The sequence below is a fragment of the Musa acuminata genome, chromosome BXJ3-5 (genome assembly GCF_036884655.1).
Source record: "Musa acuminata AAA Group cultivar baxijiao chromosome BXJ3-5, Cavendish_Baxijiao_AAA, whole genome shotgun sequence".
NCBI classification, from domain to species: Eukaryota; Viridiplantae; Streptophyta; class Magnoliopsida; order Zingiberales; family Musaceae; genus Musa; species Musa acuminata.
This window is the reverse complement of record NC_088353.1, coordinates 13,156,266-13,183,581: the sequence shown is the minus strand read 5'-3', so window position 1 is coordinate 13,183,581 and position 27,316 is coordinate 13,156,266. Positions and strand designations below refer to the sequence as shown.

At 37.7% G+C, this 27,316-nt stretch overlaps 1 protein-coding gene across 5 annotated transcripts; it reads right to left on the bottom strand.

Annotated features, from left to right (window-relative positions):
- Positions 1 to 1,032: 1,032 nt before the first annotated feature.
- Positions 1,033 to 27,316, bottom strand: LOC103972992 (transcriptional corepressor LEUNIG_HOMOLOG). 5 transcript variants are annotated; one of them, XM_065152570.1, is made up of 19 exons: positions 27,120 to 27,301; positions 27,015 to 27,050; positions 26,816 to 26,936; positions 26,615 to 26,712; positions 25,270 to 25,379; positions 24,891 to 25,174; positions 24,723 to 24,798; positions 24,510 to 24,621; positions 19,556 to 19,605; positions 19,172 to 19,477; positions 17,164 to 17,241; positions 16,711 to 16,938; positions 16,472 to 16,613; positions 16,289 to 16,398; positions 15,135 to 15,284; positions 2,592 to 2,747; positions 2,394 to 2,510; positions 2,085 to 2,282; positions 1,033 to 1,581 (listed from the first exon to the last, which is right to left on the bottom strand). In XM_065152570.1, exons 3-19 carry the CDS (start codon positions 26,845 to 26,847, stop codon positions 1,438 to 1,440), a joined length of 2,391 nt encoding a protein of 796 aa, XP_065008642.1. In that variant the 5' UTR covers positions 26,848 to 26,936; positions 27,015 to 27,050; positions 27,120 to 27,301; the 3' UTR covers positions 1,033 to 1,437. The 5 variants fall into 5 exon arrangements, with proteins under 5 accessions (XP_065008642.1, XP_065008640.1, XP_065008638.1 ...); XM_065152568.1 differs by having other exon boundaries at positions 27,023 to 27,050; XM_065152566.1 differs by having other exon boundaries at positions 27,023 to 27,316.

The window sequence follows — 27,316 nt, the reverse complement described above, 5'->3', positions numbered from 1 at the left end:
CATTTCGTAATTGTCAAGCTGTATGGATTGTTTACTTTCAAGATATGATAATAATTGCTTAATTTTGTACATATGCAGCTGATATTTGGAGTGATTTTTGGTCTTATCTTGACCTCTATCTCACACACGGTATTTATTTTCCATCTCTTTCACTCGTTTCAATGTTGTAGTATGTTTTACTCGTCCGCAATTTCTCATTGCAATTCGGTTATTTTTAGATGAGTCAAACCAGAGTTTGACCACCACCAAAGTAAACTGACACATTTTGCTCACTCGAGCAACCCTGTATTTTTTTGGACTAATCGAGTCATTTCAGTTTTGATTACATGGTTGTATAGCATATAAGATATTATTTAAGTATCCAAATTTGAATTGAATTAATTAGGAGTAGATCAAATATTATCACAACCCGAAGGCTTATATTAATGAAGTTATGGATGAAACTCAATATATATATATATATATATATATATATATATATATATATATATATATATATATATATATATATATATATATATATATATATATATATATATATATATATATATATTCTGACTTAATTACTAGTAGTGTAGAACTGATCGACTATACTTAATTTCTTGTAAGTCCAGATCTAATCACTGATTAGTTTTAAAACATAATCAAGATTGACTCATTGTGTGAGGCCTTGATGATATCTAATTAGTCCAAAATCTAATTAATACTCAGACCCTTGAGGTGATGAGCAACACTCGTTGCTGACTCGACATGTATCTCATGGTTGAATCTGGTGGTCCATTAATGTGCATTAAGGTGGAAGTGTTCTTACCTTTCAGAATTCATGTTTATAGTGGTGCCATAGCAATTAACAAATGCTCTAGTTAGGCTAATCTCGGTATCTTTTCAATAAGAGTACTCATTGCTAATTAATAAGTAGTGCCTGTCCTCTCTCTCTCTCTCTCTCTCTCGTGGTAAGACCAAATGGTGCAAATGCATCTAGTCCACAGATCATTCTTATCTGTAGGCATCACAAAGTGAAAGGCGCATACATCTGCCAACCACATCCAAGAGATTTCACATTTAAGGTCAATTTCATTTGCATATCGTTACATCAATAGTTTTCCATCACCTCACAATAAAGAAAATTCATGTGTTCCACAGGCTGTTGTTTCATACAAATATAGCCCTATGAATAGCAGAAAAATATAAGTGGCAAAGATCAAATATAAAACATCTGTTTTTTTTTTTTTTGCCCTTCTATTACCCAAGGCCCAATAGGTAGAACACTTAATGCATTTGATTACATATTTCTCCATAACCCAACATCATAGATACCTAAAGCTAATTTTATTGTGTTGAAAGTAAACCAGCCAACTGAATAAAATACAATGCATGTTATTTGTTCCTTTTCTGTTTCTTTTCCATCAATGGTATCAATAGCCAAAATCCTTTAATCTACTTCCACAGCTTAACGGACTTGTCGTGGCTTGCTGATGCCACCAATCCTGTGGCTGGTGACTGTGCCAAAGCTGCAATCAAACCCTCATGTGCCTGGATTGTCTTGGTTTGATTCTCTACCATGTTCCACAGTTCCAAAGACTGCAGCAGTTCACATATCAGTGAAACATAAAGAAAGAGAAAGCACAAGTAAAATATGGAAAATGATTGCCAAATCCTATTACATAAAGATAATTTGATCACACTGCTAGGTGTGGAGAACAAGAGTATGGGTAAGTGACAAATACAAAGCAATTTCCTAACAGAAAGAGTAGGTTCGTGTATTAACAATGGGGAAGATTGTCCAAAGAATCTCCAGAAGGAAAGTGCCAAGATTAACAAAGATTATTACCACAAGATCGTGTGGTGATCATCTTGTATGGGAACAAGTGTATGGGAAGTAACAAATACAAAGCAATTTCCTAACTAACAGAAAGAACAGGATCGTGTATTAGAAAAATGGGAGAGACTGTCCAAAAATCTCCAGAAGCAAAGTGCCAAGATTAACAAAGATGATTACCACAAGATCGAGCACATAAAGATAACTCGTGTCTAAGAGTGCCGAGGACAACCATATTTGTCAACATAAGTTTGACCAGAAGTACCTGATATCCCCCGATAACCAAGAGGTTGGCATAGCTTGGATGAAAAACACAAGAATGGAACTTGTTCCTGTTGGAGCTTAGCTCATGAATGCACTCGCCTGTTGTCAATGACCACACCTTCACACAATCCTGACTAACAGATGCCAGGAGTTCTCCAGTACTGTCCCAACAAACAGATTGCACCTCTTTTGTATGAACCTGTAAATATTAGTGATGACAAATACTATGAAAACTTAGATCGGTATTCTTGCATCTGGCGTTCAAAAAAAGAAAAAAAAGGCAAAATGCCATTGGGTACTGGTAGAGCACCTGCCATGTGTGTTTCTTTATCTCTGTCTCAACATCAAAAATTGACACTACATTTTCTGCAGCTGCTGCAACAAGCTGTCCGATATTGGGCTGAAACCTAACTTGTACAGTACCACCCTGGAGTGCAGAATACTATTTAATAAAAATATAAAACCTTAAAAGAAAGTTTAATATAGCAAAGGAACCATGATTCTTAACCTTTGAAACACGTGAACATGAAAATTGGCTGACATTCCACAATCGAATTTCACCATTGCCATCACAGGAGCACATTAGATCAGTCTTCATTGGATGAAAATCCAGGGATGTCACTTGTGAGTTGTGCCCAGAAAAAGTGTGCAGGGAATAACTTGGCTACAAGGAAAAAAATAAATAAATAAATAACTTGGCTATATGGTACCCAACGTAACACCGAGAGCACCTTGCTATGAGATTGTTGAATAACAAGAAACATTGCCTTCAATTTTAGCTTATTTTTATCTTCAATAGGCAAAATTACATGCATGATGCTATGAATTTCTACCATTATGCAGACATTAAAACAACGAGAAACTCCAAGAAGTTATATGAGGATCAAATGAAAAAGAGGTAAAACAGGAGCAAGACAAGCCTACACACTGAGACATGACAAGAATTACATGCCCTGTCATGCCAATAATCTGCATGCCCACCTTGCCAACAGCACTAAAACAACAAAAGAAGTGAAAATGCAAAGGAAAATCAAATGAGTCTCAAGATCAGAGGAAGAAGTACCTCAAGTATGCCATGGAAGAGAGCATCAGACAGGTGAGGTCATCAGAATCAGGCATTGAAACAATTTGAAGACAAACTGACATCAAATGGAAACCTAAAGCAGAAAATCCACTTTTTAAGTGGCAAACTAGACAGATCCATCCTAATTTGGCCCATGCCACATCAGAATGCATAACTTAAGTCTTTAAAAGGCTCTTACATTATCGGGCCAAAGAAACATTGTCTACATGCTAAAATACCAAGGTAAATGCCACCAAATAGGGGCCAGCACACACCACAAGGTTAGTCTTTGTCAACTATTTCTCTAACCCCTGATAAAGAAGGATGAAGATAAACAGTAAAACAAAATACCATTTTCCTTCAAGAGTTCAAACTAAGACACGATGTTCAACTTGAAGTGAGAATCACCAATTGGTTTGGAACAACTTACTCAAGGCTTAGTAGATTCTCAGTGAGAACAAAATAAGCCATCTATATCCTTGCTCAGAAAATTTACCTTATCATTTCTTAAAAGACCTAACATCTTAAATAGATGGAGGCACTGCCATGCACGAAACCTATAAGTAAGAGCATCATCTCATCTCCCAGTATTGCTCTATTGTTGCCCACTGTAATCTTTATAGAAGATTATGACGTTCAAATCAAGGGCAAAAATGATTAAATTGCATATCAGTTATTTATTATCTAAAATGGGGCCTATTATAAAGCTAGATTCATTTGGTCCCTTCATTTTTATTGTTGGACTAGCTTCTAGCATCTCCTTTGGTGATTGGAGATAAGCTATAAATTACAGAAAGGAACAACTAGAAACAAGTTTTGGCTAGAGGCATCCAAAATTGGCTAATTAACTGAAGGCTAATAAGGAGCAACAGGCAGTGGCCAGCTGACCTCACAGTAGGAGAAAACAAATATGCTACCAATGGTGCATACTACTGCTTGTGCACACTTGGCCATCTAGAGAGAGAGAGAGAGAGAGAGAGAGAGAGTAATGTCATAAATAGAGTAGCTCAGAAAATTAATCCTACCACCTCCATCAAGGTAGGTCCTGAGGGATACAGGAGAAAGAAATGAGAACAAAAGCTCTGAAATATGGATAGGTCATATTGCTTATCATATATGTAATGGGCATGGCTCAATATAATGTTTCTTGGATATGTTTTCAAATGCAAAGTATCTTATCGCTTAATTTAATTTCTTTAAATGAACTAGTGATGATAAATGAGATGGAGAAATGAATATATGACTAGATACATTTTTTAATTATTTGTATAAAACATCATACAATGATTAATATAATGATTTTAGTACACTTATTAGTTCTTAATATCATCAGAATATTCTTGAAACTCTATACTTTTAGAAGCAAGGAATTCAATTTTGGGTACCACACCCATATCAATTTGTGGCTAGATAGATATGGTTTCGGTCCATACTAGCCAGTGATTTAAAAAGCGCTAGGTGCCAAAAGGCGTTAAGATCCTAAAACTCCCGAGGCACCAGGCGCTTGCCCGAGCGAAGCGAGGCGCTAAAATATAAAAATATATAATATAATTAATAAATATAATTATTTAAAATTTTAAATAAAAATATAATATTAAATTAAGAATAATATATTATTAATCTATTAATAGTATTGAAAATTAATAATTTCAAATAAACCTAACAATATTAACAGTATACAGTATACTGTATACTGTTAACAGTATACAGAAGGAGAAGAAGGAAGAGTGTAAGGGGGTGCTGACTGAGAAAAGAGGAAGCGGTAGCGGTAGCGGGAATGTAAGGAGGCAGCGGCAGTGGGAGTGGAAGGAGGCAACGGCAGCGGGAGCGGGAGTGTAAGGAGGCAGCAGCAACGGGAGTGTAAGGAAGCAGCGGCAGCAGGAGCGGGAGTGTAAGGAGGCAACGGTAGTGGGAGTGTAAGGAGGCAACGGCAGCGGGAGCAGGAGCAGCGAGCAGCGACAGCGGCAGCGGCTAGTAGCGATAGCGGTAACGACGAGCAGTGGGCAGCGGGAGCAAGAGCGACGAGCGGCGACAGCAGCAGCGGTTGTGAGCAGCGACAGCGGTTGCAAGCAACGACAGCGGCGAGCAACGGGAGCGGGAGTGGCAGCGGCAACGAGCAGGGTTAGGGTTGGGCAGCGATAGCTAATATCAATTTTAGTTGGTTCGATTGAACCAACTAACCACCGGAGACCGAACCAGACCTAAAATCCTGGTTCGATCACCTGGTTTAACCCAGGCGCTCGCCCGAAGCGCCCAGCGCTTGGGCTCGGGCGAGCGCCCAGACGGCACCTCTTCGAAGCGCGCCGCTTGGAAGTGAAGCGAGGCGCTCGGGCCTCGCCTCGCCCGAGCGCCTTTTTAAATCACTGATACTAGCATACTAACAAATGGTATGTTGGCATATATCATGGTACTAAAAAGAGGAGGAAAAGACAAAAGTGGGGCAGAAGAAACAAAGAGGATGAGTACTAGGAGGCTAGGCCTAGCAACTAGACTTGATCCCGATTCGGTTGTAGTGAAGAATGGAACCAGAACCAGTCAACAATTCCACGATTCGTAACCGAACTTGAACTGATAGTTTCAGTTTGAATCGAACCGGAACCAATAGTTCCGATTCGATTTTGAACGGTGTGAAAAAAAAAAGAAACAATCACATGACCGTTGTAAGAGTCAACAATCAACTTGACCATTGCAATGATGATCAGAACACCATTTTTTGCTTCTTCCAACAACTTAATAAACCACTAATTGAAAGGAAATTTTGGAGAATTTGAAAATAAAAAATATAAATTTTAAAATTTTAAAAGATCATTTTGTTCCTTCCAACAACTAAATAACAACTAGTTGGAAGGGTATTTTGGAAAATAATCTGTAATAATACATGTAAGCCCTCCTTTTTATTATTCTCCACACCAAATCAATAGCAATCTCTCTATACTCTAGTGCTCTCTAATTGCAATAGCAATATCTCTAGTACTCTCTAATTGAAATGTCAATCTCTCTACTGCAATCTATTGCCATAGTAATCTCCAATTGCAATAGCAATCTTTATGGTGTACTCTAATTGCAATATGGAAATCAATGCCTCCAACTTCAACAAGTATGCATATGGAGGAGAATTTTGATTGTCCAACCATTTGTGCCAACTCAAGAAAGTCAACATTTTAATTTAGAGAAAGAAGAAAATACAGTAACAAAATCAATCAAGTCAAATTTACAACTTTGTTTGAAGAATAAGGTGGATATAGGACATTTAGAAAGCATATTGGCAAAATATATCATACTCAAACTGAACTTGAGAAAGCCCAAAGTTTTACGAAATATTTTTCGATCTTTTGATTGATGGATGCATTTCTATTTGTACTAATATTTGTTGGAGTAATCATTGGCAAATGATTACTCCAACAAATATTAGAGTTTTTATGTCATTGGATTGATAGTGATTGGATTGATTACTCCAACAAATAATTATGTCATTGGATTGATAGTGATTGGACCATACAAAAAAGAATAATTATCATAAGAGTTTTTATGAAATATATTGTTGATAATATTTATAAAATGATAGAAATCATTTTAAAAGAGTATAATTTGATTTGAGGTTCGTCGTACCATGGCATATCACTCGATGGGCGGTACATATTGGTTTGATAAGGGACTGGTATGGGTAATACATCGATAAGCCCTCATGTACTGTGTGTTAACATGTTCGGTATAGCTCGGTACGGACTATACCGATAGTTGGTCGATATAACGGTATGGATCGATAAGGCGAACCATGATTTGATTTTTATTTTTTTTATTTTTTGATAATGTATCTTCAAATACTACCTATATACAGAGTTACACAAGTTTACCAACCAGCTTTTAATGGTATATTTTTCCATATTAGATGTAGATGCCATGTTTCAAAATTTGCGTACAAGAATGGTTAAAATTTCTTGATATTTTTTAGTTCCACTAAGCGAGCAATTTCATTTTTATGGACTCATCCACAAATAATGAATAAAATTTTACAAATTAAATGATAAAAAATCCAAAAGTTTTGAATATAAAGAATTATTATGTACTTTTGTTCCAAATAATATAAGGTAAATCAATTTATGCCACCATCATTGAATGTTTATTAAAAAAATTTAGATGCTTTAAAAGTTTTTAATGATGCTACATATACTTTAGCTTGTATTAATTATCCTATATCTTATTTACTTTTAATTAAATATATTAATGTTATTGGTGCATTAGAAGATTATGAAAATGATAAAGCTGAAGTTGACTATTAGGGTAATAAAAACTAAGTGATTTAGTTATTTTGAAAATATTCTACTTATTTACTTTATTATGTAAATAGATTATTCTATATATTTATTTTGAAACTATGTTTGTATGATTATTTGAGTACTTATTATGATTGTTTATATTTAGATATTCATATTAGTGAAAATTTGAGGAAAGTTAGAAAAATGATCATTGATTTATTACCATTTATAGTAGACAGATTAACTCCAATTTTCTGAATATATGGATCAAGTTGGTGAATAATTATGATTGTAAAGATAAAAGAAACCTAGGGGATCGACAGGCTCGAACTCCTATCTTAATATTTATCCATATACTTCTTTTCAATTTGTTATAGATTTTCCAATTCTTCAATGGTAGGCATGCCATTCAACAATCATTTTAATTTTATCAATTATTATAAAACAAAATTAAGCAACTTCGATGTCAATAGTAACTGTAGAACAAGCTTCTAGTCCAGGGGAGGTATATTTGATGAGACCCATTTGAGTATAGCCTCTTGAATCAATTGAGGCCTAAGCATGTCTTTGATGATTGAACAAAAGCAAAGAAATGAAGATTTACTTGATTTATCAACCCAAGAAACAATAAGAATATCTGACAGCAATTGAGGTAAGAGGTTATTTAATTTATATCATTCTGTGTATAAGATTATGTAAAATTTGATAGAAATTAAAAAGTTATAAAAAATAAAAAAATAAAAAAGTCAGTTCCTACAGTTCTGAATGGGAACCAAAATCGCCTGGAATTGATCCGGTTCTAGCTTCATGTTTCGATAGATTCGGAATCATTGTTCCGAAACTGATATTTCTGAAACCAAAGTCGGTTCTACTAGCAACAATGACCGAGCAGGCAATAGTTGGAAGTCGAGTCCATGTGTAAAGCCCTAATTAGACTGCCCAAAAGGGGATAGTTCATACACGCCTGGACTACTAATACCGACGAGTACAAAATTACAATCCTTGATTAAAAATAATTCCTTTTAGTATGAGTAAGCTAGGAATACTAATTACTAACATTATTAAGAAAACATATACTAATCAAGGATGATCAAGCCATGTTTGAGTCGAACTCCAATTCGGCTCAACCGATGTTCGAGTAGAACTCCCAATCAATTCCAAACAATCCAACCAAACCAATCAAAAGCTCGAAACCAAGCTCAAGGGCCAGTTTCAAATCAGCTCAAGTTTTAATCAAGTTTAGCTCAACCGGAGTTCAAGTCAACCTCCACTTCAGCTCAACCAAAACTTGGACTCGAATTCCGATCCAACCTCAATCCTGCTGAACTCAACTCGAGCTCAGTCTCAAGCTTCAAAGTTTGATGCGGCTAGACCAATTGCAAATCCCACCAGCTCAAACCAGCAACAAGACCAGATCAGGAGAGGAGCTAGCAGCCAATTGAAGGCATAAAAATGGGGCATCAACCCTAGGAGAGTCATAAACTCCTTAGGACTCTCCCCTGTGCCCCAACCTATAAATCAAGGGGGTGTGCAACCTTTAACTCTTAAGAAACCAGCTGACCCTAGCCTCTGAACCAAGAGAAAAAGAGAAGAGAGAAGAGGAGAGTTTGGTAGCTTCATCTTCCTCAAGCAACAACTCAGTTCAACCCTTCTTCCACCAAGCCTGTTGTAGTCTCCTTGCAGCAGAGAAAAGGTTCAAAGCCAGCAGGCCCTAGCAGCAGCCTGTAACACGAGTAGTCAGCAATAACTTGCAACTAGAAGAGTCACAACTGTTACTTCTGAAAGTCGAGAACAGCCAGCTACGACTTCGTCTTCCTCATCAACAGCAACACCAACTGCAATAGCTGCTGATCCCAACCATAGGAGTAGGTACTTGTGGCCTAAAAGAAAGGAGAAGAGAAAGGGAGAAGGTGGTAGCAAGCTATAGCACCTTCGATCAGCACTTGTCGTGCGAGAACTTCGAGCATTATCGCACACGAAGACCTTACATTACAAAACACGTAACTCGCCCGCGAAGACATCAATCCACTTTGAGGAACATTCAGTGTTGTTGAGTCCTTTCCCCATATGAATCAAGTAGTATTAGACAGGGGTTTAAATAGGCGGTCAGGCACTTGCCTAGGCACTCAGGTGAGGCAAGGCAAGGCCCGAGCGCCTCACAGATTCGCTAGGTGACGCACTTCAGTGAAGCACCACCTGAGCGCTCGCCTAAACCCAGGCGCTGAGTGCCTCAGGCGAGCGCCCGATTGAAACCATGCAACCCTAGCGCCTACAGTTCGGTTGAACAGTAGCTAGTTGGTTCAATTGAACCAAGCTACATCAAGTTACTTTACTTGCAAAACCCACCCCCAGCCTCCCCATGCAACCTCGAGCAACCCCAGTGTCGCCTCTGCCTCCGCCGCGTCTTTGTTGTTGCCTCCACCACCGACACACATAATCGACACTTCCTCTGTCGCTACCTCTATAGCTTTTGTACGCAATTCTCTCTACTGCCACTACTTCCGTGTGAGCTCCTTCCACCGTCGAGGGAGAGGACCGCAGCTTCCTCCACCGCCGACGGAGACATCTGAAGCTTCCTATGCCCATGCCATCATCATCCACAGCTTCCGCTGCCGCTGCTACCGCCGTCGTCTGAAGCATTCTCCATCGCTACTGTTGCTGGCCGTAGCTTCCTCCACTGCTACTATCGTCCGAAGCTTCCTCCATCACTGCTGGTATTGTTGCCGTCTACAACTTCCTCCGTCGTCGCTGTTGTCATTCGTAGCTTCCTCCACTGCCGCTGCCATCATCCAAAAGTTCCTTCGTCACCGTCGCCCTCTCCTTCCCCACTTTACATCGTCGATGACTCTTTTCTCCCCACTAATCACTATTAACAGTAGATTAAATACTATTAACCAAGGTTCGTAATACCGTACCGTACCGGTATTTCGATCTGGGCTCGGTACTGGTACGGTACGGTATACCGAGCGGTACACCCAGGTGTACCGAGCGATACACCTGGGTGTATCGAGTACTATAGCACTGTAGCAGTGCTACAGTACCTTGGAACGGTAACAGTCGGTCCATGTACCAAAAACCTGTCGGACTGGTACGTACCGCCCGTACCGGGCGGTACGGCTCGGTACGGCAGACCCTGCTATTAACAATAGATTGTTAACTACTGTTATCATATAATAATTTAGATTTTAGCATTGTTAATCTCTATTTATCAATTATATTATATTTTTTATATTTTAATATTTCAGAGCCCCTCGCTTCGCTTAAGCGAAAGCCTAATGCCTCGAGCATTTTGGAACCTTGGCATCTATCGCTTTTTAAATCACTAGTACTAGAGTAACGATCCTCACCTATGGATGGTTACCATAAAAGGATATAAAGACTTTGATGAAGAATTAAAGAAGTTAGAGTTTTTACCCTGCTCATCGATGAAATGAGACAACGATGCAATGACAACAAGCAATTCAATAGCATATGCGGACCTTGCTGCCCAAGTTGCTATGCTCTCACAAAAGATGGAAGATGTGTTGGGTTGGATCCGATCTCAAGTCAACCCAATAGCGAAAGACGATGGAAATAAGTGTCGCAGTGAAGGAGAAAGGGTCATCTTCATCGAACATCCAAACTGGTTAATTGAAAACACACTACAATAAGTAAGTGATGATGATGTTAATGTTGCAAAACCGGTGGCAACAGAAAGGCTTAGACCCTTCTGAGTTAAGGCCCAAATCAACATCCCCTCCTACGACAACTCTATCAACATTGAGGTATTGGATGTGGCTTGATTAACTTGACATCTATTTTACTCTCTATGGGTATAGCGATAAGGACAAAGTCACGTTTGCATGATTCAAATTTATCGGTTATGCTCTAGCATGGTGGAAGGCATACCTCCGATCTTATGGCAAAGAATAGGTGACATGGGAACAATTTAAAAGGCTCCTACGTTAAGAATTCTACTTGACGAGATATGTAGAAGACTAGTGTTGTCAATGGTATGGCTTACAGTAATGATAAGACCAATCGTTTTGGACTACATCGAATTCTGACAAGCGATGGTGCTTGGTATTTCTCTTGATGACTACTCGACGATTACTGTTGGTTTTCATGATCAGATAGCACTAAATTGAGCCTCTTCAAGGTGTATGACATCTTGAGTGCTAGCGGGACAATTATGGTGATCGAGAGTAAGAATACATTCCATAGCGTTAAGACTACAGAGAAGGACAAAGAGGCCTACTCGAAGGCCAAGGAAAATTATGGAAACAGTAAGAATTCCTCTTCCTCAAAGAAAAGTGGTATTTTCTACGATCACTGTAAAATTGCTAGTCAAACAGGGAGAAGTGCTAAAAGGTTCACCCGGATCTCTTCCCAAAAAGGTGAAAAAAGAATAACCAAAGTTGAAGGATAGTGGTTGTGACCGATGGCAATGATTCCACTAAACTTGCACCGGTTGATCGTACGGATCCAAGTCTATTGTTGATGACAAAGATGAAGGTTATAAACTCGAGTCCATCCCCCGATCCAAAAGTTCGAGAAGAACTGTTCACATTAAAAATTCAGGTGAAGCAAGAGGTTGGTGTTATCCTCAATAACGGTTGCTAGAAGAACTGCCAATGCAAGATCCGCTTCGCAATCACCAATCAATAAATCAATGAGGTGACATGCAAAGTGGTGTTGCTTGACATATGTCAAGTCATCATTGGGAGCCCCTACCTATGGCATCGATATGTTATTTATTTTTGTTGAGCCCAACAATATCAATTCCAAAAGGATAGAAACAAATTTCTCATCACACGAGATCTGATTAGTTTGACAATAGATTAAAATCTGCTAACTAAGCAAAACGAATGGTGAAGCTTGCTGGAAGCTTGTGGCTTTAACTACTGCATGCAGGAAATCTCAGTCTTCCTATATGACAAAGAAGGAGAAACAAAGAGGGGTAACAACAAGCTTGTAGCCTCAAAAAGTCCAAAAGCAAGACCCTCAAGTTGATGATGTGATCGACGACGAGGAGAACCCTATCAAGACGGTGCAAAAGAGGTCATGGTCGGGCACGATGACGGTAATAACAATGACGAGCCAAAGCAAAATCTCTGATTGCCTGCACCCGCAGATGGAGAGAAGCAAAACCTCTGTTCCCAATTCAACAATAGCTGAATCACCTAAATGGGGGAGCCATGATAAGGGATGATCAATCTGAGTTTGAGTCAAACTCCAATTCAGTTCAACCGAAGTTCGAGTTGAACTCCAAATTGATCTTAATCCAACCGAACCAACTGAAGCTAGAATCCGAGCTCAAGGATCAAATTCAAGTCAGCCTAAGTCTCACTCAAGTTCCACTCAACCTGAGATCAAGTCAAACTCTAATTCAGCTCAACTGGACTTTGACTCAAACTCCGATTCAATCTCAATCTTACTAAACTCAACTTGAGCTCAATCTCAAACTTCAAGTTAGATGCAACCAAGCCAATTGCAGATTCAACCAGTTCAAACCAGCAACAAGATCCAATTCTGACTCAGATTAGGAGAGGAGCTGGCAGCCAATTGAAGGCAGAAACAAGGGGCGCCAACCCTATGAGAGTCCTAAACTCCTTCGGACCCTCCCCCATGCGCCAACCTACAAAACAGGTGGGTGTGCCTGCAACCTTCAACTCTTCAGAAACCAGATGACCAGTTCAAACCAGCAACAATATCCAATTCAGACTTGGATTAAGAGAGGAGCTGGCGGCCAAATGAAGGCAGAAACAAGAAGCACCGACCCTATGAGAATCCTAAACTCCTTAGGACTCTCCCGCATGCCTGAACCTATAAAACAAGGGGGTGTGCAACCTTCAACTCTTCAGAAACCAGACAACCATAGCCTCTAAGCCGAGAGAAAGAGCAAAGACGAGGAGAGTTTGACATCTTCATCTTCCTCAAGCAGCATCTCAGTTCATCCCTTCTTCCTCCAAGCCTACTGCAGCCTCCTTAAAACAGGGAAAAGATTAAAAGCCAATGGACCCTCATAGCACCAACCTGCAACAAGAGTAGTTGGCAGCAACTTGCAACATGCAACAAGAGGACGTCCTTACGATCGAGAAGGAGAGAAAGGGGGAGAGGGCAACAGCAAGCTGGAGCCCCTTCAATCAGCGCCTATCGCGAGATTAATCCAAGCATTATCGCTCATGAAATCCTTACATTACAAAAGGCACAACTCCTCTGTGAAGACATAAATCCACTCAAAGGAAGGTTCGGCGTCATCAAGTCCATTCCCCATGTGTATCATAGACTATCTAATATTATAAACATATATCAAGACATATTATTAAATGACCTAAATCACAAGGCTTAGATGCAAAGTCTAAAGGTGCTAATGCAAGTAGTCCTCCCCCTTCAGTAGAGGCTATATCTCAAATATGAATCTTTGTCATTCATATTGCAAAAGAGAATCATGGTGTCGAGGCTCACCCTTTCAATATTAAGCTTCACCATATAATATTTGATATTAACTATTGTTATCATCCTATATGTGCAGTATCACATTAGTTTTTAAAGATTTGACATATCAATATAACCAAATTGTATCATACCATTATCATGTATAAATGTGTCACAAGAGGATTGAAAATAGAAGGCAAAGTTAAATTACTACTAATTAGTTATATTTAAGATAAAATTTTATTTTAAAAATTAATCTTTATAACATAAGAGATAGAAATAATATATTTTAACAACTCCACATGTAGTTGCCTGAAATTTGACAATTGGAGGTTGATTCTACACATTTAAGATAAGTTTGACATCGTTATCCATATTTGCAATGAAAACTTTGTAACTGAATCAAGCAACAAAAACAGTAGGGATACAACTAAATTGTTATACAGCCACATATCTATGATGTCATCTGACTACCTCAAATAAGGCTATGCAACCACAATTGATATTTTATATGTGATATGCACAAGGATCAAAATGTGATCATATATGTGAATTGTATTTCCTCTTTATAAGTATTGATAGCATGGTATGCAGTACCGAATGGTACCGCCCGATATGGGCGGTACGTACCGGTCCGATGGTATACCGGTATGTGGACTACCCGGTACCGCTACAGTGCTACAGTATTATATTGTAATAGTGCTATACTGCTACAGTAATAAAAAAATATATAAAATTATTCGGTACACCAGGGTGTACCACTCGGTATGCACTAGTGTACCGCTCGGTACACCGGTATCGTACCGTACCCAGCCAACCTCAAAACACCGGTACGGTACGGTATTATATACCTTGATTGATAGTATCATATATATGATTACATTATCATGTGACATTCATCAATTAGACCTATATCTAACCTACATTTTATAAATTAAACCTCCATTTATTCTAAGAAAAAAAGAAAGATCTTGACCTGCAGGTAGGTTGGTCAAATCAGGCCGAGTATATGTTCCCTTGATACTATGGATCAATATGATCCAAAACATAGTAAATTTTTGCTAAAAGGCAATGTCAAACATGCTTTGAAGTTTGACCCACCAATCCACCAATATAAACCCTTTCACCTGACCAAACCCTACCCACTAGCTATATGGGTTAATTAAAAGTCGAGAAAACCTAGGTCAGATCTATGTCCCCTTTTCTACTGCCTCTCAAACCTGACCTGACCTAACCCATAATAAACACACAAGGCACAACCACACAGTAAAATGGAAAAAAAACAAGGCAAAGTTAAGAAAGAACCAATCCTTACTTGCGCAGAATCCCAGAGTTTCACAAGTCTGTCAAAAGATGATGTCGCTAACTGAGTTGAATTTGGCCTAAAACGAACATCAGTAATGATAAGACTATGCTCTTCTTGAGTACTCTCTGTTTGCCGGGTTTCCATATTCCAGAGAACAGCCTACACCATGACATATAAGCTGTTAGAAGGTCCAGTTTCACTAGCATGATATTACAGATTAACATGAGATGCACTGAAGAAACTTTAGTATGAGTTGATAATCATAAAATCAAATGGCATAATACTTAAAAGCAAGGGTTGAAATTTCATATTGTACCGAAGTTTCGAGATTCGCTCGGTTGGTACGGTATGGTACTATACTATATACCGAGCGGTATATCATACGTACCGAGCGGTATATTTCGATATACCGCTAGGTATATATATATATATATATAAACCATTTTCGCCGAGGCGACGACGCCTCTCTTCTCTCCGCGATGCCAAGGATTCTTCTCCTCGCGTAGATGAGAAGTCGCCGACAGACAAGGGAGAGCGGCGCCGATCTCTAGGTTCTCTTCTTCTCCCTTTTCTTTCTTCCCTCTTCTTTCTTCTCCCTCAGTCACCACCCGATTTAAAACGATAACGGGTGAAAACAGCCCCAATCGATGATACCGCCCGATAGCGGATGGTCCATGTACCGGTTTGCCGGCCGGGTGGTATTATTCGAAATTAAAAACCTTGCTTAAAAGCACAAATAGAAATTAACAATATTCAGCATCCAACTGATAAAGCCTGTTCTATTAACTATTGAATGATTATATTATTATTATATACCAATGATTAAATTATATGCAGCTAGTGTAAGAGTCATGGTATACATTCCTGCTGCTGTTTTTCTTTTTCAGTGGCTACTCATGGTCCAGAATATGGACAAGGAACATGTACCTCAAAATACACTCATCGTATTTTGACTCCTATCTACAGTTCATGAGCAACAGGCAGCAGTGCCAAAAGCTAACTAATGTTTGAGATTTTCAATTGCTGCTTAAGGGAAAATCATTTTTGTCCAGTCCAACATTTATTATAAGCTAATGATTATTTTCAAGTCTGTTGATTAGCAATCCCAATTTGTGCAGTAACCGTTGTCAGAGCAACAATGTTATCTTAATGCATGGCAATACCTTCTTCTCATGTCCAGCACTGGCCAAGAATTTTCCATCAGAAGAAAAGTGGCAGCAGACAACCTTGCTGTTACTAGTACGAATACAGTTAACCTCCTTAAATGTAAAACCTGGATAAAGAACTTTGGAATATTCAGGATCATCTTATAAAAATTATCAAGCAAACATCAGTGCCATATTTACCTTTAAAAGACCCTGGATTTTGGTCAGCAGGACTTCCTTTTAGTGCAGCAAATATGTCTCTTGGATCTCCATCATCTTGTGATAAGAACGATTCAACATTATCTTCCAAAGAAGCAACATCCCCAAAATGTTCCAGATCATCCTAACAAAATTCTTTGTTAAACTGGAACGAATTCCTGAAATTCCTCCAAGAAACTTCAAAGATTGAAAAGAAAACAGAAAGTAAACAAAATTGATACCATCTGATTTGAAGATGAAGCAAGTCCTGGCCCATCTGCACCGTACATCATTAAACTTTTTGGCATACTGCTAATATGGTTCAAATTACCAGCAATCCCCACCCCATCACCAGCTGTATGAGTAAAAGGGATCGATGAAGGAGAGTTGGGAGAAGGACCCATAGTATTTCCAGTGCCAGTACTGTTGGCAGCTCCAGATGAAGAAGGTTGCTTTCTTTTCCTATTGTTCTGGATATTGCATTTAAGAACTGTCAGAAGTGTACCCCCCTTATTTTATTCTAAAAGAAGGAACGAAGACAAGCAGATGCATGGAGGTCAGTCGATGACTGACATTGAAGAAGGCACAAAATGATGGATTTGCAGCAAGAGGGCCCATGAGAAGAGATGAACTATAATAGGGGAAAGTAAATGAGAAGAAGTGTGAAAGAGAGGCAGAAGACTCATCAGTATTACCTGCTCTAACTGTTGTTGCTGCTGTAGCTGTTCCTGTGGCTGCTGAGTCGAGGACTGCTGCATCTGTGCAACTTTCATCTAAATTCATAAATAACCAGAGAAGCATGGGAGCAAAAATCTCAGTCAGAATTATTCACATAAGCTGTGAGAAACCAACCGTTGATACCTAAAAGTTCTGAAGAAATCATGAATAGTTGAATACTAGTAATAAATATAATGCACAACAAGAAGCAAATCAGAACATATGTCCTTTATGTCATAAAAACTGAAGCAAAATCTAATGCCCCATGCACTTATCACTTAAGGCTCTCAAATACAACAATCATCCATAGTGGTGCAATTTTCAGAAAGGAAGATTTGCTTCTAGGTGTCTGTCTCCATGACCATAAGAGAATTCTAAAAGGACACATTATGTAGGATGGTCACTATTATATAATTGATTTTCTTGAAAGAGTATAAGTGCGGTTTCAAGAGACAATAACATGGTGAAAATTCTTGTCGTGACTTAAATCAATCCACCATCTTACTTATGTGATCAGATTTTAAATTGAAATGTTTCACTAAATTTTCTCTGTAAATAACAGATATACTAGAAAATGTACATGACTGCATGAGTTAGTTTCACATTATGGACCACCAAGAAAATATTCAAGTTTGACACCATAAAGATCACCAATTTAATGTTTTAGGTGACTATAATGGACATATGGACATCAATGCATGTGTTTAGACTCCAATGTAAGGCTAAAAATGAATGCTAAGAGAAAATAGAATTTGATGGTATGAAAATATCTTGGAAGTTGATAATTAATAGAAAAAAAACATTCATGGTGGTTTTAGACTTTAGTTTGATCATAGATAGGTTTAGGTTGATTGCGTCAAATGTTTGTCATGTATTTTCAACAGGATGAATTTTCTTTCTTCTTTTAAGTTGCTACTTTAGGAAATCTTTTAGAGTATTATTGTTTTTATTTTGAGTCCTATTTTAGGTGCAGGCCAAATTAGATGGGTTGAAAAAGAAAAGAAAGCCATTAAGAATCACTTTGGAAGTGTCTTTCTCTGTGTGTAGACTTTTGGTAATTGGGATTTATAAGAAAACTATTAAAAGTATCTCATCAGTATATGAATATTATAAGCCTCTATGAAGGCTAATCCTTGATGTAATAGAATTTATTGCATTAAACTTCACAAAGAAATTAATGATAGTTCTTGGTTTATACTTTAATTTCCATAACTTGATATCAAAAAGTTCTATTATCTACCTTCGAAGCTCTAGAATTGTGATGTATCCTTAATTGCCTAAAATCTCAACAAACCATTTCATGCTATCTGTCCAACAACGGTAGGAAAAGAAACATAAGATGAAAATGTAATATTGCTATCTCATTCACCAACCTGCCAAATTTAATTTGACAAATGCATACTTGAATTTTTTTCATATATATGAGACTTCACCAACTAATCTGTATAATGTGAGGCATATGTAAAATTCCTGAGGTGCTTTACCATGTGTTAACATTTGTATCCACAGATATGTGGATAACATCTTCTTGACTTCCAACCCAATCTCCATCCCCCAACCCCAGCCCAAGCCCAAAAGATAAACTTTCTATCATTCTTTTCCCTTTCTCTTCTGCATACATAAAGATTGGACTCTGATGACTAGTGGATTAGTAGGTGGGAGTCTCTAAAATGAAATGAATGTAATTGTGACATCAATCATATTGCTAGTGAGCTTTGGGCAAGCCCACAAGCTTATTTTCCATGATTTTCCTACCTAGTGGACAAGTCTGTTGCCTATTTGCTCTTTCCTCTAAATTTCTTCTTCCTGCTGAAATACAGTATTCTATGATCCAATACTACAATCTCAACGTATGGACCTCTTACAATCCTAGGTAGGAAAGCGAGTTTGACAATGAGACTAATAACTTGTTACAAGTACTATTACATAGAGTGCAATGAAAAACTTAAAATAATCTTAATACTTTTACAATTCAGAAAATCTAACCTTCATTAGGTATTCAGCTTGATCGTGTCTGATCTTCAGCGAATCTGACTGAATTGGTGAACCTATAGATCCATCAGTTCCAGTGGGCTGGCCCTCTTTGCCATTTAAACTACCCTTGGGCAATGCTCTAAATCTTCGAGGATCCATATCTTCAATGGTGGAAGAGCCAGCAAGATTGCCTTGAGCATGTGCCTGTGATAAGAATTGTTGTTGCTGCTGTGGTGACATCAGCTGAAATTGAGCTGGTGTAGATATAAAAGGCTTCTGCACTTGTGGACCTAAATTAGGCCGAAGTTGGTCAAGACCCTGTGCAGTATGTCATTGAAATTAGTCAATGGAAACAGACAACCAAATAAGAGCAATTTCCTGTGATATATCACTCACAGTTAAAGGCCAACCCTTGAGTGGAAGACCACTAACACCTTGGTTCAGTCCTGTAAAGACAAGCAATCATGGGCTTTATTAGAATAAAAGATTCGTGATTTTTGGAACCACTTTTTGCCGATCATATCTGGGATGAAAATAGATGCTACTGCCAAAACCAGGATAACACCCAAGACACATAGGTCTGGGCATCAGTGACAGTGACCATCAGTTTGTTCAATATTTTTAGAAACAATAATCAATATGTTTGGAAGGGTAAAAAGCAAAATTCCAATTGGAAGCATATCGACCTTTTTTTTCGGAGAGGACACTACAGAAAAAAGTAAAAACTTCACTTTGCTACAATCATGAACCTTAATGCAAAATATCCAGGAAGTATATACTGTTTACTGTGATAGTCAGAGCGTCATTCACCTCTCCAAGAATTCAACATACCATTCTAGATCCAAGCATATTGATGTGAGATATCACTGGATTCGTGATGTGCTTGAGATGAAAGAATTACAGTTGGAAAAAGTGCATACTAATGAGAATGGATCAGATATGTTGACAAAGTCTTTGCCTAAGGAGAAGCTTGAAGCATGTAGGCGAAGAGCAGGCTTGGTACAGCCCACCATATGAGATGGAGGGAGAGAATTGTTGGGTCCAGCCCATATGTGGGCTTGGACAAATTTGGGCCATAAGCCCAAATCAAAGAATTCAAGAGAGAAAGGGCAAAATTGGTGTGATGGAAGTGTGTGCGCGTACAGTGAAAGCGTGCAGCGTGCGGCGTGCAGAGGAAAGAGAAGAGAGAAATAGAGAGAGAAAGATTAGGTTTCTGAGTTTTCTACTTGACGATCGGTGGCTAAACGTTATCAGTTTCGGCCCAAATTTTGTGGAGAATCCTTGTATCAAACTCTACAATCCTAACGGTGTTGATCTGCAGTTTACCCTCTCTAAGATACTTTCCTGCGATATCCACTTTGTGAGACCTAGAATTCTCTTTTGAGAAGATTCATCCTATATGATAAAGATATGCTATTCTTTAGCTAAGATCTATGATCTTGATGTTATTCTGATCTACTAGTTATTCTAGAGAAGACCTACTGTAAACCTGTTATCATTATTATTGATAGTGGAAGTTTGAGGTGGACTACTGTCCCGTGATTTTTCCCACATTGGGTTTTCCACGTTAAAAAGATTTGGTCTCACTATGTGATTGATTTTTGCTCTATTGTTTATGCTGTGCTGGTTGATATTTTCATTTGGATATCAAGTTGGTATTTTGATGAGGAACCTATTTTAATACACAAAGAGGGAAAGAATCAGTATAATCCTATGGACTTGTGTAGCATTATGTGAAAAAGAAAGAATATATATATATATATATATATATATATATATATATATATATATATATATATATATATATTCTTTCTTTTTCACATAATGCTACACAAGTCCATAGGATTATAGCTAGTAAATAAATAAAAAGATATTTATAATACCATTGTCATTACCCTCATCCTCAGAGAACTAGCCTGAACCTCTATAAACATGTCTCTAGAATAAGCAAGAATATGTACAATAGTACAAAACATCATCATCATCAGTGTTATCAACATCATCTTCATTGAATTTGATATTCAGGACTGCCTATGCTTAAGTTTGTGGGGGAACAAATAGTGTTCAGTTACTCATTCAGTCACTGAATCTCATAAAAGTTTAAAAAAAAAGAACTGGGAAAAAACTGTGTTTACTGTTATGCCCGGTTCAGCTCATACTGGCTGGTACTTTTACTGGTTCAAGCCCGAACCACCCCTATTTCAGGTGGTCCAGTCTGACCTGTAAAAAAACCATATAACCCGTGTCTAGGGCTCGCGTTCACAAGCCCTTACCATACATTTGTAAGCTGCCTACCGCTGCCCATTTCTGCTGTCAAGTTTGGGTACGCTTCCTGCTCCTCTTCTTCTCTTCTTCTCTTCTTCTCCTCTTCCTCTTCTTCCTCCACTCCACTACTTCCTCTTCTTCCTTCCTCCTCCTCCATCGCCTCCTCTTCCTTTCTCTTCCTCCACACAAATACATGTCATAATCATACTTGTCTCAGGAGCCACCTCCAACATATGTGGTTCAGGATGATCAGACAATCACCATCACCACATTAATACACCAATGACATTTGGTCTATTAGTATACATGTTAGGAGAGCAATATCAGGATTAGGTCCAACAAATATACTATATCAAAATACAACTATATAGGATCGATGACCTCGATCCACGGACTGTGGAGTCTCGCTGTTCGATTTGGTGGTAGAGCCAAATATATCGATTGATCAATTCATTTATTACTTGATTCATTTGAATCTTAAATTTTTGACACGTAATATAACAATTTAAATCATATCTTTGTTGATAATTCAATATCAATGGAAGAACAGTTCAGAACATGTGGCAAAGCTACTCCTCAATATCCAGAAAAGATAAATCTACTATCCCTTACTTGTTTGGATATTGTTTAATGAAATTATACTAAATTTGCATTTAGTTCCAATTAAATACCTTAATTTATGTTTTTTCTAATTTTCAGGTATTTTTGAGCTTTTCTAGGATTTAATTAGGATTATCAGCATGCTCCAGTGCACCAACACAGTAAGTCGATACGGAGCGATACGTGCCGTGCCATCGGTCGATCGGCACGATCGGTCAACACAAAAGTCAATCCTTGCCTTGATATGTATATTTTTGCATTTTAAAGTAAAGAATGTGATTATAAGATAAGATCAAAATATATGAAAATTATGTCCAACATAGAATCAAAAACTAAGGATAGCAATCTCTCGATTTTCAAATATTAAAACAAAGGAGTTGCTACAAGACAAAGATGTGGCACAAATCAGTCCTTGTCAACAACTTCTAGCATAGCCAAAGTATATCCAATCCTCTCTGAAGCATAGAAACAAATAACCATAGCCAAAGTATATCCAATCCTCTCTGAAGCATAGATACAAATATTGGTTATTGATATGATAGAACACTAATACACTTGTCTTGAAATTCCTGCAAAAACTATATATGATATAGAACATATATAACCAATAAAAGTTATTCTCATGGAACTCCATTTCGCTTGGATTGGTATGTAAGAATTTAAAAAAATACTAGACATGATATGTCATAGATACAATCAATAAAAGATATCCTCATAGAACTCCATTTTGGCAAGAGTTGTATGTATTGGGCATTACGTACCGGTCCAAGCGTGAACCTATACATAGGGGCGGTCTGATCCGATATAATTACAAAAAATTAAAAGGTTGAAATTAGGGCTCGCAATCACGAGCCATCTTCCCTACAAACCCTCTTGTCATCCACCTTCATGAAACCTCCGTTCTCACTACCATAGGCTGCTTCCTACCTCCCTAATTCTTGCTTTCGTTTGCTGACCTTGTTGTCCTTTTGTGATCTTAAGTATTCTTCCTCTTCCTTTATCGCTTCCTCTTTTTCCTTTCTCTTCCTCTTTACTCCTATTCTTTCTCTACTGCCTCCTCTTCTTCCTTCCTCTTCCTCTTCCTCTTTCTCCTTTGTCTCCTCTTCTTCCTTTCTCCATTACCTCCTCTTCCTTAAAATATTGGATGGTTTCAAAAACTATGTACAAAAAAATTAATGCATCTAAGATATGAATTTTGAGATAGGGGTGTAGAATTACTAAAAATAGAATAAGAAAATGTGTTCATCCATGAACAACTAGATGTAAAATGACAAAAGAAGAATCATTTAAGATAGTATGAACATATTCACATAGACTTATAGATGTTATGATTAGATGATATGAATCAAGTAGGACAATAGATTTTATGTAATCAAGAAGATGTTGAGAGATACATAGAAACATCTTAATAGAAATAATAAAAATGTATTCAAATGCTCTTGATTTAACAACTTACATAAAATAACAACTTAGTGCTACAGCTCTTTACATATCTTAATGACGGTAAAAGATACATGAAAACCTTTTCATCATAAAAAAAATTAACTTTTAGAATCATTACACTTCAAAAATATAGAGAAAAAAACAATAACTTCAAAATTTTATGTGCCCCAAAGAACTATATATCAAGGATCCCTAAATATCCTGTATGTAGATCATCAAAGTATTCAACAAGGAGTCGAGAAGTATCCAAGTATCACAGCATATATATACATAAATATGATTTGAGTATGGAAAATAATTCAAAGTGTTTTTCATAGCCAATCCTCATAGGTGCTTCATAAAGGTTTAACTTTTAGTTAATCTAATCAAGTTTTAATGTAATTCAGGTAGAAGCTAAGTCCTATATAGTCCAGGGTTAGGTTATTTCTAATTTTCTGTTATTCTAATTTGTAGTTTTAAAATGTCCAGATTTGCGTGCACCTATTCTAGTGTAGGCAGATGTCTATGTTGGTTAAGTCATAAATATTAATTAAGTTAATCTAGCCAAAATCATACTCTTCAAGAGAAGCATGTTTGGCTAGCTACATAATGGATAGTAATTATATGTATGCTTAGACAATTTTTTTCTTTTTCAGGTGTTCTAATTAAATGACTCAATACTGAAATAAAAGAATTTCATCGCAACTCTTGCTAGATTGAGATTACCTTTTATTACTATAAAATAGAAGAAAAATATTTTTTACTGGGCTACAGGCCCTTATTTTCTTTGCTGCCTATCTCTCTCTTCTTCTTCTTTTTTCTCAGCTTATGCCTGTCTTTCCTTCTGTTTTCTTCCTATTGAAGTTCTGATCCCTTATTCTCTTCTTATTCTCCTTTTTACTCAAAGCCATAGACTGAAGGACTTTATTTTCTCTTTCCTTGGGTAAAATTTATTATTGCAACAATGAGTTTTTGTTAATGCAAGAACTTTTCAACTTTGCCCTAATCTAATTTTGAAATTAAACAGAAGCATTAGCTATAAGAAGTCCTGGTGTTTACTTACCAGCAACACCTAATCCAGACCGTGATGGTACAATGCCCTGCCCATATACTGAGGATGGGTCCATGGGCAAAGATCTTTGAGGCACACCCAAATTACCTTCTGTCTTAATGTCCTATCACAGCGGTAACACAATAAAATAAAAGAGACTCTCAAGACTATAATAAGCAAGATATCTAAATAAACAAGAAATATCAAATGAGTCCACTTAGTTACAGTTGTTTGTTGATTTCGAGCTTGCATTTGCTGCAATGTTGCAGAAATACTCCCTGAGTTACCATGGACTAACTGCCTGCAAAAGTGGAAAAGCAAATGAACAAAACAACTTAAAACAACATTAAGCAGGTGCAGTGTCAGTGCTTAACAAAAAAAAACAGATTTTACCCTGGGTTACTGGTTGTTGACTTAAGAAGGGCCATCCCACTCGGATCAAGAAGCTGTGAGGATGTTTCAGAATCCATTGAGTGTGGATTCTTCAAACGTTCTTCATACATCTTAGCAGCCAAGACACTAGCAGTCGAAGGCCCCAAAATACCATCAGGATTTACAGCACTTGCAGGAGACAAATTACGATTATTTCGCTGCAACTGAGCATGTCGCTGTTGTATCAGTTGTAGCTGTTGCATCTGTAACTGTTGTTGATGTTCCCTTGCTTTTATTTGTTGAACCTATAAGACAAGAAAAGTTCTAGTAGGAATGATTGCTTATAAAGGAGGGAGATATAAAAGATAAATATGAGAAAAAAGATTCTGTAAAATTTCACCTCTATATATGCTGCTGCAACTTCAGAATGCTTTTCATTTGTTCTTGCAATGAAGATATCCCAAAAGACAGACCACCATTCAAACAGAAATCCTCTAGGAGCATCAATCGCTGTCAAATGAAGCCAAACTTTTATACAACTATAATGAAAACTTTGCTTTAACATGTCTCAAAGCACATAATAAGTTCTAGTTAAGGGTGGACTAGCGCAAAAGGCTCCACGAATGCAAACCCAGGGAAGATTTATGCACATAGCCTTACCCTTACGAACAAAGAGCTCATTCCTATGCTTTGATGTTTTAAACGTGGTTTGCATTACCGATCCATACCAATGTCCCGATAAGCTGTGGGTACGGAGTACGGTACGTACTGAGTCATACCAAGCCATTCCGAGTGTATCGACACACAGTACAGTGGGGTGTACCAATGTACCACCCATTCCAATCTCTTGTCAGACCAATACGTACTGCCCGTATTGAGCGATACACCTCGGTATGGCGAACCTTGGTTTTAAACAATGATAACCTAGGTTGCAAAGGAGCAACCTTGGTGTCAAGGGCAACACAGTTCTCAAAATAATAACAATTTTTTATAAGTTGACACTATTCTAATAAAGTCAAAAACAAATTTATTTCTCACAAGATTAAATCATTGGTAGCTAGTTTCCATGAGTTGATCTTATTTCATCAAAATTAAAGAAAACTCACTTCCAAAATGATTTTAGACAGAAAAAGAAGCCAAGTCATCTATAAACATGCAAAGAGCAGATGACATTAGATGAAATTATTTTAGTAATTGGACACAGAGAAAGAGAATTTTGCAAATATAATAAACACAGAGATAAATACATTGACAAGCATATTGACTAATTTAAACATCATAGTCACATAGGTTCTCTTCAAAAGAAAGATAAATATAAGAAAAATAATAAGAAGTGGCAATAAAAGAGAAAAAAAAAAGGAGATTGTCTCTGTCATTTACAATCCATACCCCATTTACTTGAGTTTTGTAGCTCTGACGAAGCAAATTAATGGTGCACTTCAACTACTATTTCCAAGCTATCAGTGTCAAGTGATTGTAAGTCTCGTTATTTCCCCCGTTGTGTAAAGAAGCATATGAATAAAGAATTTGACAAGGGGACATCTAAATTCTTTCTAACCCATTTTAGGCTTCCTGTTCTTGATTAGACGTCATTGAATTGTTATCACAGTAATGCAAAACTAACTCCAGTTAAAATGACAAAAGAGGTTAAAATGTTTATCCAGAATGAAATCAGAAAATATAAGAAATAAGATGTATCAGACAGAGAATGAAAAAATGGCACTAATAAATATTAAATTTATTACCTACTGGATCAGCAGAAACCTTTCCTTCAGCCATGAAAGCTTTAGCGGTGGTTTGCAGATTCCTCTTCAGCAAATAATCGTATATATAGACATCGAGCCTACAAAAGAACGAGAAGAAATCCAAACAAAAGCCGCAGTTAGACCAGAGCACGACGACTCCACAAAAACTAAGAATGTACATCGTTATTGCAATGTACGCACATCTTATCAGCTTCCCAACTGCTCTGAGCCATATTCCGCTCGAATCCGCCACAACAAGAACGCTGCTCCACTACTCTCACAGAACTGATCCCTTGACCAAATCAAATCAACAAAGAAAACCCTAACACCAGCAAGAGACAATAAACAATCAGATCTCGGCCCACATTATGGATCTAGACCTCGAACATAAACCACACACCCAATTACCGAATCCATAAGCCACGATCTCCTCCACCTACAGAGAAAAAACAAGATAACAAACCCAAAATCCGATTATTCACCACGGACACAGCTCAGAACCTACTTCGAACCAACCCAATTCTGGGTGGCTGTTTTCCGTGATTCGAGCTCTCCGCGATCGGAGGAGATGGTCAGGAGCTGAGAATTGGAAGTCGATGATGGACACGGCTCGATCTTTTGACGGAGAGAGCAACGCTCTCACCGCCTCGCAAGAATGGGGCTCGTTCCACCGCTTCGCCGCGGTTCCGAACCAAAGGTTGG